Source organism: Mustela nigripes, chromosome 11 (assembly GCF_022355385.1).
Source record: "Mustela nigripes isolate SB6536 chromosome 11, MUSNIG.SB6536, whole genome shotgun sequence".
Classification (NCBI taxonomy): domain Eukaryota; kingdom Metazoa; phylum Chordata; class Mammalia; order Carnivora; family Mustelidae; genus Mustela; species Mustela nigripes.
Genome location: NC_081567.1, coordinates 7,380,790 through 7,394,623, shown reverse-complemented (window position 1 = coordinate 7,394,623; position 13,834 = coordinate 7,380,790). Strand labels below are relative to the sequence as shown.

Sequence of the window (13,834 nt, the reverse complement as noted above, 5' to 3'; positions counted from 1 at the left end):
CAGAGGGCTCCCCGCAGCCAGCCTGGTCAGGGGCCATACATTCCTCCGCGGACCCCTCCCCACCCAGCTAGGAACTCAAATCCTTAAACATAGGGGGCTTCAAGGGTCATCTCAGAGAGCAAGCACAGGACCCAGTGTCCTGCCTGCTTTGGCACCCCCCTCCCCATCCCTTGGGGTCTTCCACCCTGACCACCCCAACCCCAGCTGGTGGCCTTCCTTTCCTTCTTGGGGCCCAAGCAGGATGTCCCAGCCCCTACCCCGAAGCGGGGACCTGGCTGATGGGACCTGGCTGATGGGACGCACGGGACCCGGGGGGAGGGGTCAGGAGGGGTCAGAACAGATGCCCTTTGGCCTCAGGCTGAGGTTAGCCGGCCACTCCTGCTAGGATGGGGCTCCGAACTCCTGGGTTCCCGGACCCCACCCTCAGTTGCCATAGTAACCCCATGCCCTTTTAGGAAATGGAACTGATTCAGGAAGGGGAGGCCTCCAGAGGGTCACAGGCCGTCGCCCTTTGGAAAAAGCCACATTCCCCATCCCCAGCCTGCACCTGGTGATGAATCTCATTGTCGGAAATGTCAGAATCCTCAGGATCACCTTCCATGGCCCCAGGTTCCCGGGAAGATGGACAATGCAGTCTTTTCTCCTGTTGCCCAGAAGCCAGAGGGCTGGACGCCCTGACCCCAAACGACTGTCCGAAGCACAGGCAGACCTTGGTCCCCCTCCCGTCCAGACGTTTTGCAGGGCACCCAGCCCTAGCCTCCCCCCACCGCCCGCACCCCTGTGTCCCTCCTACCCCACTCTCCTGCCCCAGGGCCCACCTCACAGACCCTTCCTCTCCCACAATCACGTGGAATTCACGTTTCAAAAAATAAATTTTATTTTCTCTCTCCTCTTTTGAGGACAACTCAAAACTGAGGAACTTGAACGACACGGTCTGGAACAAAATCTGAGGAGAAAAGTGAGAAAACCTGTGTCAGAAGCAGACTCGGCTCCCGGTCGCCGGGGTGCTGGGGCAGGAATGGTTCTCACCAGCGTCTGCTAGCCTGGCTCTGTTCTGGCTCCACACTTTCTCCCTGGGGGTTGTGGGGAACAGAGGGTAGTGCCCGCTCCCCTGCTGACTCATCGCCACCCACCCCTGCTCGTCCCTTTTCCCAGAACTCACCTCCTCCTCCTCCCCTTCCTGGAAAGACATCCTCTGGTCACTGCGGGCACCAGGACCACCACAGGCACAAGCATCCCCAACAGGATGGCCACAAAGTTGGATGCCTCTGGGGTGCGGGCAACGGAACGTAGGGATACAGGTCAGGAGGGCATTGGGGAGGAGACACTCTCATTGGATCCTAAGTGGCCATCCAGGAAGGATGGCGACCACTAACTCATGGGGTGTGGCTACGTCTCCCTCCAGAAGGCTGTTGCTCCAAGGCCTTGACACCGTACCCCTAGGATCCCTTTGAGTTTCTGGACACACAACTCCCACCAGCCTTGTTAAGGGGCCCCATTCATCTGCTGGTCCCCTAGAGTCCGGAGTGCCATCTTGGCCAGTGCTCCTCAAAGACCAGCCTTGGAATCCCTTTCCTCAGCCACCTGGGAACTTGGGATAAAGTTCTCACCTGGCTTTCCAGGGGCTGGCCCATCCCAAGGCTCTGTGCAGAGGTGTCCCCCATAACCAAGTTCGCACTCACAGGTGAAATGGGTTCCCTGCTCCCAGCACCGCCCGTCATTCTGACACGGGTTCTGCAGACACGGGCTTTCTGTGCGGATAAACGGGGTTATGGAAGGTTCTAGAAGGATACCCGCAGCCGGGGAGAGGGGAGGGCATAGGGAGCTAATGCCAGGAAAAGGCCCAGCCCCGTGCCTGACAGGAAGCAGCTGTTCACTCCCTCGGACCCTCATGAGAAAGGAGGAAAGAGCAGGATTAAGTGGTCCAACTTCCTGACAGTGACGGCAGGGGTCTCGGGCACAGGACATAGCATCCACCCCCTACCCCCGCCCACATACGGGGGCAGCACCAGAGAGGTCTAGGCTCACCTCGGAAGCAACCACGAGTGAGGTTCGCCAGGGTGCAGATCTCCCCAGCACGGCAGCTGAGGGGCTCACACAGCAGCGCCCCAGAACGGGCACAGGTGCAGCGCTGAGAGCAATCCTCAGTCACAAAGCTGTCACCCCGCTGCAGAGGGGAAAAGGGCCCGGAGGAGGCAGTCTGGCTTTCCTCCCTCCTCGGACTCTCCTGTCCCCGCAGGGCCTCCCCCTCCCCGTGCGGACCTGGTAGTAGACTCCGTTGCTGGTGCAGCCACAGTGGGCCAGAGGGAGGCTCTGGGCACCGCTGTAGACGTAGCCCGGGAGGCTGGCACAGCCCTCCACGCAGGGGCCCTTGCAGTCCTTAGGGGCCACCAGGTGGGCACAGGAGGCTGGGCAGGGGGTCATACAGCTCCGATAGACAGTGTTGGCCGGACACGCCAAGGCTGACGGGAAAGTTGGAGTGAGCAGGTGGCTGGGCAGGGATGGAGCCTACAGGTATGGGGACCACAGGGTCGGGCAGCTGGAGGGGGGACGCGGTCACCCCCCAGAACACAGAGCTTGGTATAGGCCAGGAGGCCGGAAGAGGGGACCGACTTCGGGTGTCTTTTGGTCTGACATTAAAGTGTGCTAAGGAAGTGGCAGAGCAAGGCTGGGCCCGGGCAAGAACCAGAACGGGACGGGAGGGCGGGGCTGGGGTGAGGCTTCCTGGGCCAGGCCGGGGCTGAGAGGGAGGCTGGCTGGGGAGGACGGGGTCCTTGGGGAGTCGGAAGTGGAGGACAAGGCGGGAGGCCCAAGGCGGGCAAGGGTCGGGGCTCAGAGCTGAGCAGGGGGCAGAAACCGCCTCGAGGGTCGGGGAGCAGCTGCTGGGGAAGGTCAGTGCCTCACCACAGCGGGTGTGGTCCCGCCAGCTGGCCAGGGCGGCGCCCGCCTCCTGGCAGATGATGGCGTACCCGCTGAGGACCTGGCATCGCAGTTCCTCCTGCTCTCTGGGGTTCCGGGCAGCACACAGATCAAACACACAGTGCCTGGGGGCAGCAGGGCGGTTAGGGGGCTGCAGAGGTGGGGAGCAAGGAAACCCAGCAGAAAGACAGTGGGCAGGGTGTGTGCCCGTGTGTGTGTATGTGTGTGTGTGCGCGTGCATGAGTGTGGCGTGTGGGGAGGGGAATCGCCAGGAATGGAAGCCACCAAGAGAAAGAAGTGAGCCAAATGGGGCTTGGATCACAGAATGGGCAGCAGGACCCAGAGAAAGGCCACTTCCATGTGGCCTGGGGCCTTGACTCACTCCTGGAAGGGCTCAGGAGCCACAGTCTGGTGACAGGCAGCAAAGGGGCCCTGGGGGTCCCCCAGCACCCTGCACGCCTGGGTGCTGTTGATGAGCTCCAGCTGCTCTGGGCTGCATTCTGACACATGGAAGCCTGACTCCTTCTTCTCCTCCTCTTCCTCCTCTTGTATGGCCCTGGAGCAGGGACCAAGAGGGGGCCAGGTGAGGCCCCTGAGGACCATGACCTTGGGAGGAAGTGGCAGGAGGAGGAATGGGGAGGCACAGGGCACAGCCTGGGGCCCATACGGCCGGTGCCCCCACAGTGGGTCTGAGAGGCAATGGCAGAATGAGAAAATCAGGCCCTCGGGGGTCCTTCTCTGCTAAGGATACGGGGTGAGTGGGCGTGGGCAGGCACCGGGCTGATGCTTACCTCCCCAGGGGCCAGGCCTCTGTGCTCTGAGCCCTAGCCCTCTCACCTTGAGAAGCGGGCAAGGTTAACTCCCGTGATCCTCTGCACCTCCCAGCTGTTGCCGAAGGTGACCAGGTTCTGGGTGATGGTGCCATTGGGCAGGATAAAGTCATTACTCTTGTTCCCGTCGAAGTTCCCGCACAGGCCACGCACGAGCCCCTTATACTTGTTGGGCAGCGTGATCACTGCAGGAGGAAGGGTGTCCAGAAGTGAGGCTCTCCCACTCCTCCCCGCCGCTCCTGGCTGCTCCCCTGGCACTGGGGGCCCTGGACCCCCTCGGGGCTCCTCACCGTGGCTGGCCCGCCGACGATGTGGCTTTCCCTGACCCAGCGCAGGAGCATCACCTCTGCTCTCCCCTCCCCACTCGCAGGTACCTGCGTTTTTGCCTCCATCGAAGGTGACAACCATCTCAAAGTCGGTGATCAGGTACAGGCGATGGCCCCGCAGGGTGACCTGCAGCCGGTCGCTGGGCTTGTAGGGGATGGCCGTCCTCTGGTTGTTGACCTGGAGAAGGCGGGCGGGAGCCGCCGAGAGTCTGCAGTAAGCCTGAATTCCGCTGCCTCTCTGCACGGCTCGGTATCTGGGTGCCATCATTCTGAGGTTCCCCAGTAGGCTTTGCTACCCCATGTGGCAAAGACCTCTCCAAGGTCGCCTCCCTTTGCAGCCACAACCTCTTCCTTGCAAAAACTCTTGACCGAGCGGATGCCCCTGTACTACTCAGCCCAGCTTCCCCTTTGAACCCCCTGCTCTCTTCTTCCCCCTCTCGCTCCCCGTCTCTCTCCAACCTTTGGCTTCATCCCACCACCTTCCTCTGCCTCTGAGTGTGGGCACCGATTCTGAACTCAATGGCAAGGCAGCTCAGGCCGGGACCTTTCCGGGGAACAAGGAGTCCTGGCTTCACCTGTGTTCAGGGGCTTCCCACGGCCTGGCCTCCCTCCCCAGCCCCTCCTGGCCTGGCCTGGCTCTTACCACCAGCTCCAGATGAGCCTTGAGCTGGACTGTGTAGCCGTAGACCATTACGATGATCTCGTGCAGGTAGATAGGGCTCCAGGATGAATACACTTTGTTGCGCCCTTCTACGACCAAAGGCACCACCCCAGCAGGGAGCACGCCGATGGCCTTTATCAGCATGTAGGTCATGCGGCCGCGGAAGAGGTAGCTGAGGCCATCAAAGGTACGGTAATGGGGGTCCCCGTAAATGGAGCATTGGTCCGACTCTGCCAAGAAGGGCCAGCCCTGAGAAGGGACCCTGTCCAGATATAACACACACACACACACACACACACACACACACACACACAGCCCCATCCCTCTACGGCCCTGATGACTCTGGTCAGGGCTCCCAGGCTACCTGACCTTCAGCCTTCTCTCTTTGCCAGCCCCAATGATAAACCTGGCCCCATCTCCTGTTTCTGCACTTAAGAGAGTGAGTCCTGGAGTCAGCCACAGAGTTGGTAAGAGCCCCAACTAGGCCAAACTAGGTCACAGGCCTGCCCCACACCCTGTGCTGTGGCCCCTTCGGTCTCCAGACCTACCCAGCCTGAGCCCCTCGGCTCCTGCCTCTTGCTCCGCCTCCCTGGTGGTCCCTCTTACTGTTAATTTCACAGCTGCCAGTGCCCCCGGCCTTGGACTCGCAGTGGGAGCCAGGGGGGCAACTGAAGGGCTGGCAGTGGATGGTCCCCAAGGTGCAGACACAGCTCCTGGTGCAGCGAATGGAGATCCAGGTCTTACCCTCCTAGAGAAGGCACAGGGAGAATCAGGGAGTGAAGAGGGAAGGGCCAGTTCCCCTTTCTCCCGCCTGGTCAGCCGAGGCCCACGGTCTGAATGGATTTGCTGGCCCAGGCTGGAGGCAGCCACAGGCCACCTGCAGCCTGCTGTCCCTGTACACCTTTTAGAGGCATCACGTTTGGTGTCTTACATACACTGTTGTTCAGGAAAGTACCCAACTTATAGATGACAAAACTGAGGCCACACACTCATGGGTGGTACCCATGGGATTTGAGCCAAGGTCCCCGCTCCTTCTGCTATACCGGACCCCATCCCAGTTGTCTGGATTCATCAGATCCCAAACCTCAAACTGCCATATACCCTACCCAGCCCAGGCCCGGCCGGACAGCACACTGCCCGGTCACCAGCCTGCATCCCCCGGGGCCAGCCACAGAGACACGGGTGCCCAGGCTGACAGAAAAATAGGAAAGCAGAAAACACCAACCGCGAGGGGTCCCCACCCCTACCTCCCATCCCCACTCACGGGGAAGGAGCTGCCGTAGTCGTTGATGCAACCACACTGACTCCTGGTCACACACCGCTGCCCACTGAGCACGTAGCCGGGCAAGCAAAGGCAACCCTCCTTGCAAGTGGAGGGGACTTTGGGGCCACTGCACTGGCCCATCAGGTCCAAGCAGGAAGGTGGGCAGGAGGGAAGGCAGGTAGAGTAGCTGCTGTGGGCAGGACATTCCAGAGCTGGGGGAGAGGGGGGTAAACATTTACTGAGATCGGGCTCCATGCCAGGCCCCGGGGAAAGAAAGGAGTAAGAACGGCCCTCCCAGTGCAGTGTGGGAGACAGAGGTCAGCCAGCAGCCACGGTGACACTGATGTGTATGGTCAGCGAGCATGGGACAGGCGTGCATGTGTAACAGGTGCACAGAGCACGGCAGCATTCACTCTGTTGGAGGAGCTCCATAGAACCCTTTCCGGGAGGTACCTGTGATCACATGGAAATGTGGACAGAGAGCGAGAGTCTGCAACATAATAGAGAAGTCGGTCTCTAAGTGAACAGATACGATGCAGATGATCCCAGTATAATACACCAGCAGGATTTTGTTCGGGTTTTTAGAAGGGCGAGAAGATAGTAAAGCGGAGAGGAAGATAGGAACAAACCAGAGAAGCCAGGAAAACGTTAAAACAACAACTACAAAACTAGAAAGGAAAGACAAGAAAAGAGCGGTGAGGAGTGAATGTCCCTATTGGAATTGAAAACACAGTTGAAACTCTCAACAGTCACAATACTGGGTCGCTGGTAAGTGGAGACAGACGGAGCAATGGAAGGGGGAGGAAGCCCAGACAGGGACCCAAATATGCAGGGGAACTTAGTATACAATAAATCATGTCATCTTGGTCAGTGGGAGAAGAAACTGGTGATTTAAGAATGCTGGAGGGAGGGGGGCGCCTGGGTGGCTCCGCCGTTAAGTGTCTGCCTTCGGCTCAGGTCATGATCTCAGGGTCCTGGGATGGAGCCCCGCATCGGGGTCCTTGCTTGACAGGAGGCCTGCTTCTCCCTCTCCCACTCCCCCTGCTTGTATCCCCTCTCTCGCTGTGCCTCTCTCTGTCAAATAAATAAATAAAGTGCTCAAAAAAGGGGGGGGGCCCAGTTAGCTCAGTCCATTAAGCCTCCGACTCCTGATTTTGGCTGGGGTTGTGATCTCAGGGTCATGGTCTGGGAGGGGGTGCGGTGCTATGCACTATGCACTCAGCAGGGAGTCCACTTCTCCCTCTCCCTCTGCTCCTCCCCCCATCTCTAAAATAAATAATTTTTTTTTTTTTAAGATTTTATTTGTTTGTCAGAGAGAGAGCTCACAAGCAGTCGCACTGGCAGGCAGAGGCAGAGAGAAAAGCAGGTTCCCTGCTGGACAAAGAGCCCAATGAGGGACTCGATCCCAGGACCCTGGGATCATGAGCTGAGCCAAAGGCAGCGGCTTAACTGACTGAGCCACCCAGGCATCCCAATAAATAAAATCTTTAAAAGAAAAACAAACAAACAAACAAACAAAAAGAAAAGGTAACTCGTATCTTATATTGTGCAGCAGGTTAAAAATCCTTGTGGATAAAACATTTAAATATTAAAAAAAAAGAAAAGAAACTATAATGTGGGATGCCCGGCTGGCTCAGTTGGTAGCCCCACACTGGGTGTAGAGCTTACTTAGAGAGAGAGAAAGAAAGGAAGAGAGGAAGGAAGGAAGGAAGGAAGACAGACCATAAAAATGCTGGAGCAAAACACAAGCAAATTCTTTAACTTTAAAAAATGTGTATTTGTCACTATGGTTCGAAATGCAGAAGCCACAGAACAAAGACTAACATACGCTATCCCACATGTATATACATATATACCTGACAAAACAAGTCAAAGATGAAAAAATAAGAACTGGAAAGACGTGTGTAGCTCATAACACTAATAGAGGGTTACTCTTGGGGCACCTGGTGGCTCAGTCGGTTAAGCATCCCGCTCTGGATCTCAGCTCAGGTCTTGACCTCATAGTCATGAGTTCAAGTCCCACGGGAGTGAGGCCAAATTAATAATTTAACCAATTAAAAATTAGTTAATTAATTAACTTATAAATAAAGAGGGGCACCTGGGTGGCTCAGTCAGTTAAGCATCTACTTCAGCTGGAGTCGTGATCCCAGGGTCCTGGGATCGAGCCCCACATCAGACTCCCTGCTCACCAGGAAGCCTGCTTTTCCCTCTCCTGTTTCCCTTCCCCACCCCTTCTCTTGGGCAGAGAAGACACCCCTTCTCTGTCTCTCTCAAATAAATAAATAAAATCTTAAAAAAAAAAAAGCTCCTGGGGCACCTGGGTGGCTCAGTGGGTTAAAGCCTCTGCCTTCGGCTCGGGTCGTGATCCAGGGTCCTGGGATGGAGCCCCGCATCGGGCTCTCTGCTCGGTGGGGAGCCTGCTTCCCCCTGTCTCTCTGCTTCCCTCTCTGCCCACTTGTGATCTCTCTCTGTCAAATAAATAAAATCTTTAAAAAAATCCTATAAGGGGCCCCTGGGTGGCTCAGTGGGTTAAAGCCTCTGCCTTTGGCTCAGGTCATGATCTCAGAGTCCCTCTCTCAGCCTGTTTCTCTGCCTACTTGTGATCTCTCTCTGTCAAATAAATAAATAAATAATCTTTTTAAAAAAACCCTGCAAAAACAGCAAACTGTATATACTTTTTAAATTGGTGAATATCACGGTATATGAATTCTAACTTGAAAAAGAATTTTTAAGAGCTGCAGAAGGATGCCCAGGAGCCTGCCAGGTGACAAGAAGAAAGAACTTTCCAGGCGCAGGAAGCAATGCGGATAGAGGCAGGGAGGGGAAAAAGCCAGCTCTGTACGGTGGTGGGGGAATGGGGTGGTGGTCTGGTGCAGGGGGTGGGGCAGGCTCACAGCGAAAGGGGCAAGAGAGGACCAGCTAGGACAGACGGCAGGGTCTCGGATATCTCCGAAAGGAGCTTGGACTTAACCTTGGAGGCAGGAGCCATGCAGAGGAGTAACCGTCCCATTTCCTTTGGGAAAAAACGGGCGAAGGGAAGTTGCCCGTGCTGTCCCTGTAGTAGGGGTGCCGGCTGCGAGGGAATTGTGAATGAGCCACATCGGAACAACGAGGTCAGGCCCAGGTCAGGAACAAGGGGAAAGGAAGACAGGCACTTGAAGGGGTACAGAGACAGAAACGAGGTGTGGGGGTTCTGCAGTGACCATAGGGGACACTCACGGCAGAAGCTGCTGTTTCTCCAGATCGGGGGGTTGAGGCCCTTGGCCCGGCAGGCGGCCCCGAAGGTTTCCAAAGATTCACAGAGGGCGCGGCTCAGCCTTCCACCCCCCTGACAGAGGCTGTTGGTACAGTTGAGCAGGAAGGGCCCGAGGACGACGTGGCTGGCACACTTCGCCCAGGCTGGAGCCCGCAAGGCCGTCTGGCACCGCTCCTGGGCTCTGACCAGGTCAGCCAACCTGCAGTTTGTATCTGACTTCTCCTTCATCTCTGCTTGGACCGTCTGGTCATCTGGTTGGCATCTGCAGAGGAGAAAGAGATCATCAGAGGGACAGCCACTGCCCGCACCTGTGAAAATGACTTGGCGCTCCCCAGTAACTCGGAAGACCCCCTGGTCTTCACCAGGAAGCTGGAATGAGCGCTGGCCACGTTCCCTGCAGCCTCTGTCCCCTCCCGCGTTCTGAAACCCCCACACAGGGAAGACTTTCATGTCTCCCCTGAGAGGTTCCCAGGACCCAGAAGCCATCCTCTGTCAAGGTACAGACAGACAGGAAGGCTCCGGTCCTCCTAGGCCCTGCCGGATAGTCTGGGACCCCAGCTTGCATTCCTGTGAAGATGGAAAGGCTTTGGGGACAATTACTTGGGGTCAGACTCCCTATCTTGCCAACTGTCCACCAGTTCGGTGTCATTCTGGGCTAGTTCATCGCTGGGCATCATGAGCTCATCTTCGTCCTCGTCATTGAAGTTCCCGCACAAGCCACAGACCTGGCAGGGGGCAGAGGGGTTCTCAGTGGCCGGCCAGGGGCAGGTAGAAGAGCCTTCCTTTCTCGTGGGCGCCTGCATTTCCACTCCTAAGAAAAAGGCACCCTTTTTCCAGCCCTCTTCCTTTGTGGGGAATGACCACTTGGGTCTGGAGAGGGCTCAGCGCCCTCTGGAGGCGGGCTCCCGGGGAAAAGAGCGAGGGGTTGCCCCCACCTTTTGGTAGTAGGCTGCAGGGAGCTGGACCTCCAAGAAGCCCTTGCCATCAAACTTGACCTGCAGCCCGATGTTGACACTGAGCACGGTGTAGACGCCACTGGCCGTGATTTTGACCCCCCGGATCTGGCGGGTTGAGGGAAGGGTGGCCTGCGTACCGTTGATCTAGAGAAGCCGGCAGGGCAGGTGAGTGGGAAGAAAGACAGACGTTGTGGCTGGCGTTCTCCCCCTCCCCAACGCCGCTGCCCAGCTCACCAGCACGCGGTGGCCCTCTCCCAAGGTGACCCGGGTGTCAGAGATGTCGATATGGAGCCGGTAGAGGTAGAAGGCAGCCGAGCGGCCTCTCCGCTTCCCGTGCTTGCCGCTGATCTTGAAGAAAGGCAGGTCCAAGGTGGAGTGGCACACTTTCAGCAGGACGTAAGTGCAGGTGTTTTGGATGGTATGGAGCATGCCATCGAACGTCACGTACGGGGAGCGGTCCGAGGTGCGACACACTCCCACGCCTGGCGAAGGGGCAGGGCTGAGGAGCGGTCCAGCCTCCACAAGAAGGCGGCTTGGCGGCCGGTGGGGGGTGTTGTCCTGTCAAAGCTCGTGGCCGAGAGAACCACGAGGGAACGCGAGGGACCCTTCCTGACGGCACAGGGCCAGCATCCCCCGCCCCAGCCCCCCAACAAAAGGTCTTCAGGAAGGCAGGGAGGGGAGCAGGGGGCTACAGGTGGGTGGTGGGAGAGGGGGAGAGGGAGGGATCCCGAGAGAGGAGGCCACCGGGACTTCACCGGTGGCCCCCCCCCCGCTGCACTCCAGGGTCTCCTACCTGAGGTTCGGCAGCGCAGCAGGCCGTCCAGGGGCCGGCACAGCTGGCCTGGCTTGCAGGTGCTCTGGCGGCAGGAGATGTTGCTGTGCGTGGAACAGGTGCAGAGCCTGGAACACGTGTTGTCTGGGTACCAGCTCTCCCCGACCTGTGGGACGTGGGCATCAGCAGAGCCAAGGGAAGACCGGAAGCCGGCGTCAGACTGAACTCGCCGCGCAACGCACCAGCACCCCCCGCCCCCGAGGCTTGCTACCCTTGACTGCTTCTCTCCATCCCTAGCCTTCCTCAACCTTTTTGGCTTCTGGGCTTGCTGCTCAGCCTCCTAGACTGGCCCCCTGCCCCACCCACCGCTACCCCTTCACAGGCTCTGAGCCCTCCTGCCCCCCTAACACGGGGCGTCGCGGTTTAGCCCCTCACCGGGTGGTAGGAACCGTCCTGGTGGACGCAGCCACACTGGCTGAAGGGCACACAGGAGGTTCCGCTCAGGACGTGGCCTTGCCGGCACTCACAGCCCTCCGTGCAGGGCAGCTCCATGGGGCAGTCTCTTGCGGTGTTCCGGCTGAGGCAGGTGGCCGGGCAGGGGTTGGCACAGGGGTGGTAGCTGCTGCCGGGGGAACACTTCAGCGCTAAGAGGAAACCAGAAAGAAAGCAGAAGAAAGCCCTGTGAGGAAAGGCAGTGATTTCTAGCTGCCTGACCTCGGGGCCGAGAGTGCCCGAGAACGTTCCGCAGACCAATGGATACACACAGCGAGGTCTATGCATAGGGCGGGATATTTTTCAGCCTTAAAAAAGACACTCCCAGGGGCGCCTGGGTGGCTCAGTGGGATAAGCCGCTGCCTTCGGCTCAGGTCATGATCTCGGGGTCCTGGGATCGAGTCCCGCATCAGGCTCTCTGATCAGCAGGGAGCCTGCTTCCTCCTCTCTCTCTCTCTGCCTGCCTCTCTGCCTACTTGTGATCTCTCTCTGTCAAATAAATAAATAAAATCTTTAAAAAAAAAAAAAAAAAAAAAAGACACTCCCAGGGGGGCGCCTGGGTGGCTCAGTTGATTAGGCGACTGCCTTCGGCTCAGGTCGTGGTCCTGGAGTCCTGGGATGGAGTCCCACACTAGGATCTCTGCTCAGGAGTGAGTCTGCTTCTCCCGCTGACCTCTCTCCTCTCATGTTCTTGCTCTCTTTCTCTCTCTCAAATAAATAAATAAATAAATAAAAATCTTAAAAAAAAAAAAGGCACTCTGGCCCACGTTCCGATGCGGATAAACCTTAAAGACATGCCAGGTGAAATCAGCTGCTCACCAAAAGAGAAATACTGTGTGATCTCACTTATATGAGGTCCACGGAGTTGTCAAAGTCATGGACACACAGCAGAAGAGTGGTTGCCCGGGGCCAGGATGGGGAGAAGATGGGGTCTGTGTTTCATGGGTGCAGAGTTTCAGTTTGGGAAGATGACAAAGTTCTGGAAACCGAGAGTGGTCACGGGGGCACAGCCCTGTGAATGTACTGGAGACCGCAGAACTGGGTATTAAAAATCATTAGGGGGCGCCTGGGTGGCTCAGTGGGTTGGGCTGCTGCCTTTGGCTTGGGTCATGATCTCAGGGTCCTGGGATGGAGTTCCGCATCGGGCTCTCTGCTCAGCGGGCAGCCTGCTTCCCCCTCTCTTTCTGCCTGCCTCTCCGTCTACTTGTGATTTCTCTCTGTCAAATAAATAAATAAAATCTTTAAAAAAAGAAAAAAATCATTAGGGGTGCCTGGGTGGCTCAGTGAGTTGAGCCTCTGCCTTCAGCTCAGGTCATGATCCTGGGGTCCTGGGATCGAGCCCCGCATCGGGCTCTCTGCTCAGCGGGCAGCCTGCTTCCCCTCACTCTCTACCTGCCTCTCCGCCTACTTGAGATCTCTGTCAAATCAATAAACAAAATCTTTTTAAAAAATCATTGAAATGGGAAGTTTTATGTTATGTATATTTTGCCACAATTTAAAAAGAAAGAAGAGTTCCTGGAAAAGAGAGTAAGGAAGAAAGGGAACGGGGCTGGCTGGCCCAGGTCAGACGGGAAAGACGCAGAAGCAAATGAGGAACGTGGTGTGGGGTGAGGAGGGGGAGTCAGATGGAGGAGATGGAGCAGACAAGCTGAGAAGGGGGGTTCGGCTTAGAGAGACTGGAAAGAGGGCAGGGGAGGAGGGTTCCCTGTCGGGCTGAGGGCCAGGCTATGAAGGGAGAGCAGAGACTCAGACATGAAGGAGAGGAAGACAGAAAGGTATCTGGAGGCTTCGGGAGCAGGTGGTCGGGGCACTCACAGCAGAAGGTGCTGTTTCGCCAGGTGAGGGCCTGGCCGGCGTGCGAGCACAGGGATGCGTAGGCCTGCAGGGACCGGCACAGGGCCAGGGTGTCCCCTTTGGTCCCACACTGGCCATACACACAGCTGGCGAAGCTGGACTGGGGGGGCACCACCGCATGGCACCGGGAGAAGGGTCCTGGAGAACGAAACAACGTACCGAGAGTCAACTCAGAAGGGACAAGAACCACGTCGCCACGTTGGGGCGAATTCCACACCCATTTCAAGCAAAACCCAGTAATTCTTGGGGTGCTTGTGGGGGGGGGCTGAGTCCGTTAAGCACCCAACTATTGGTTTGGGCTGAGACCAGGGTTGTGTGATCGAGCCCCGTGTCAGGCTCTGTGCTCAACGCGGAGGCTCCATGAGATTCCTTCCCCTCCCTCTCCCACGCCTCTGCTCCGCCCCTTGCTCACACTTTCTCTCTCAAAATAAATAGATAAAAAATTTAAAAACCCGTAATTATTAAGAACTCACCATCTGAAATGCAAAAAAAACCCCAAAAAAC

The 13,834-nt window shown here is 57.3% G+C and overlaps 1 protein-coding gene across 1 annotated transcript in view; it reads right to left on the bottom strand.

The window, feature by feature from the left end:
- Window positions 1-886: 886 nt before the first annotated feature.
- The window catches only part of ZAN (zonadhesin), a 33,531-nt gene continuing 20,583 nt past the window's right edge, over window positions 887-13,834 (bottom strand). Inside the window, 20 exon segments of the mRNA XM_059416031.1 lie at window positions 887-946; window positions 1,030-1,073; window positions 1,163-1,268; window positions 1,611-1,751; window positions 2,029-2,167; window positions 2,263-2,462; window positions 2,905-3,044; window positions 3,302-3,475; window positions 3,757-3,934; window positions 4,124-4,253; window positions 4,719-4,966; window positions 5,343-5,484; window positions 6,001-6,212; window positions 9,220-9,518; window positions 9,857-9,981; window positions 10,192-10,356; window positions 10,447-10,694; window positions 11,006-11,150; window positions 11,420-11,628; window positions 13,292-13,468. Coding sequence (XP_059272014.1) covers window positions 906-946; window positions 1,030-1,073; window positions 1,163-1,268; window positions 1,611-1,751; window positions 2,029-2,167; window positions 2,263-2,462; window positions 2,905-3,044; window positions 3,302-3,475; window positions 3,757-3,934; window positions 4,124-4,253; window positions 4,719-4,966; window positions 5,343-5,484; window positions 6,001-6,212; window positions 9,220-9,518; window positions 9,857-9,981; window positions 10,192-10,356; window positions 10,447-10,694; window positions 11,006-11,150; window positions 11,420-11,628; window positions 13,292-13,468 — 3,263 coding nt within the window. The 3' untranslated portion in view covers window positions 887-905.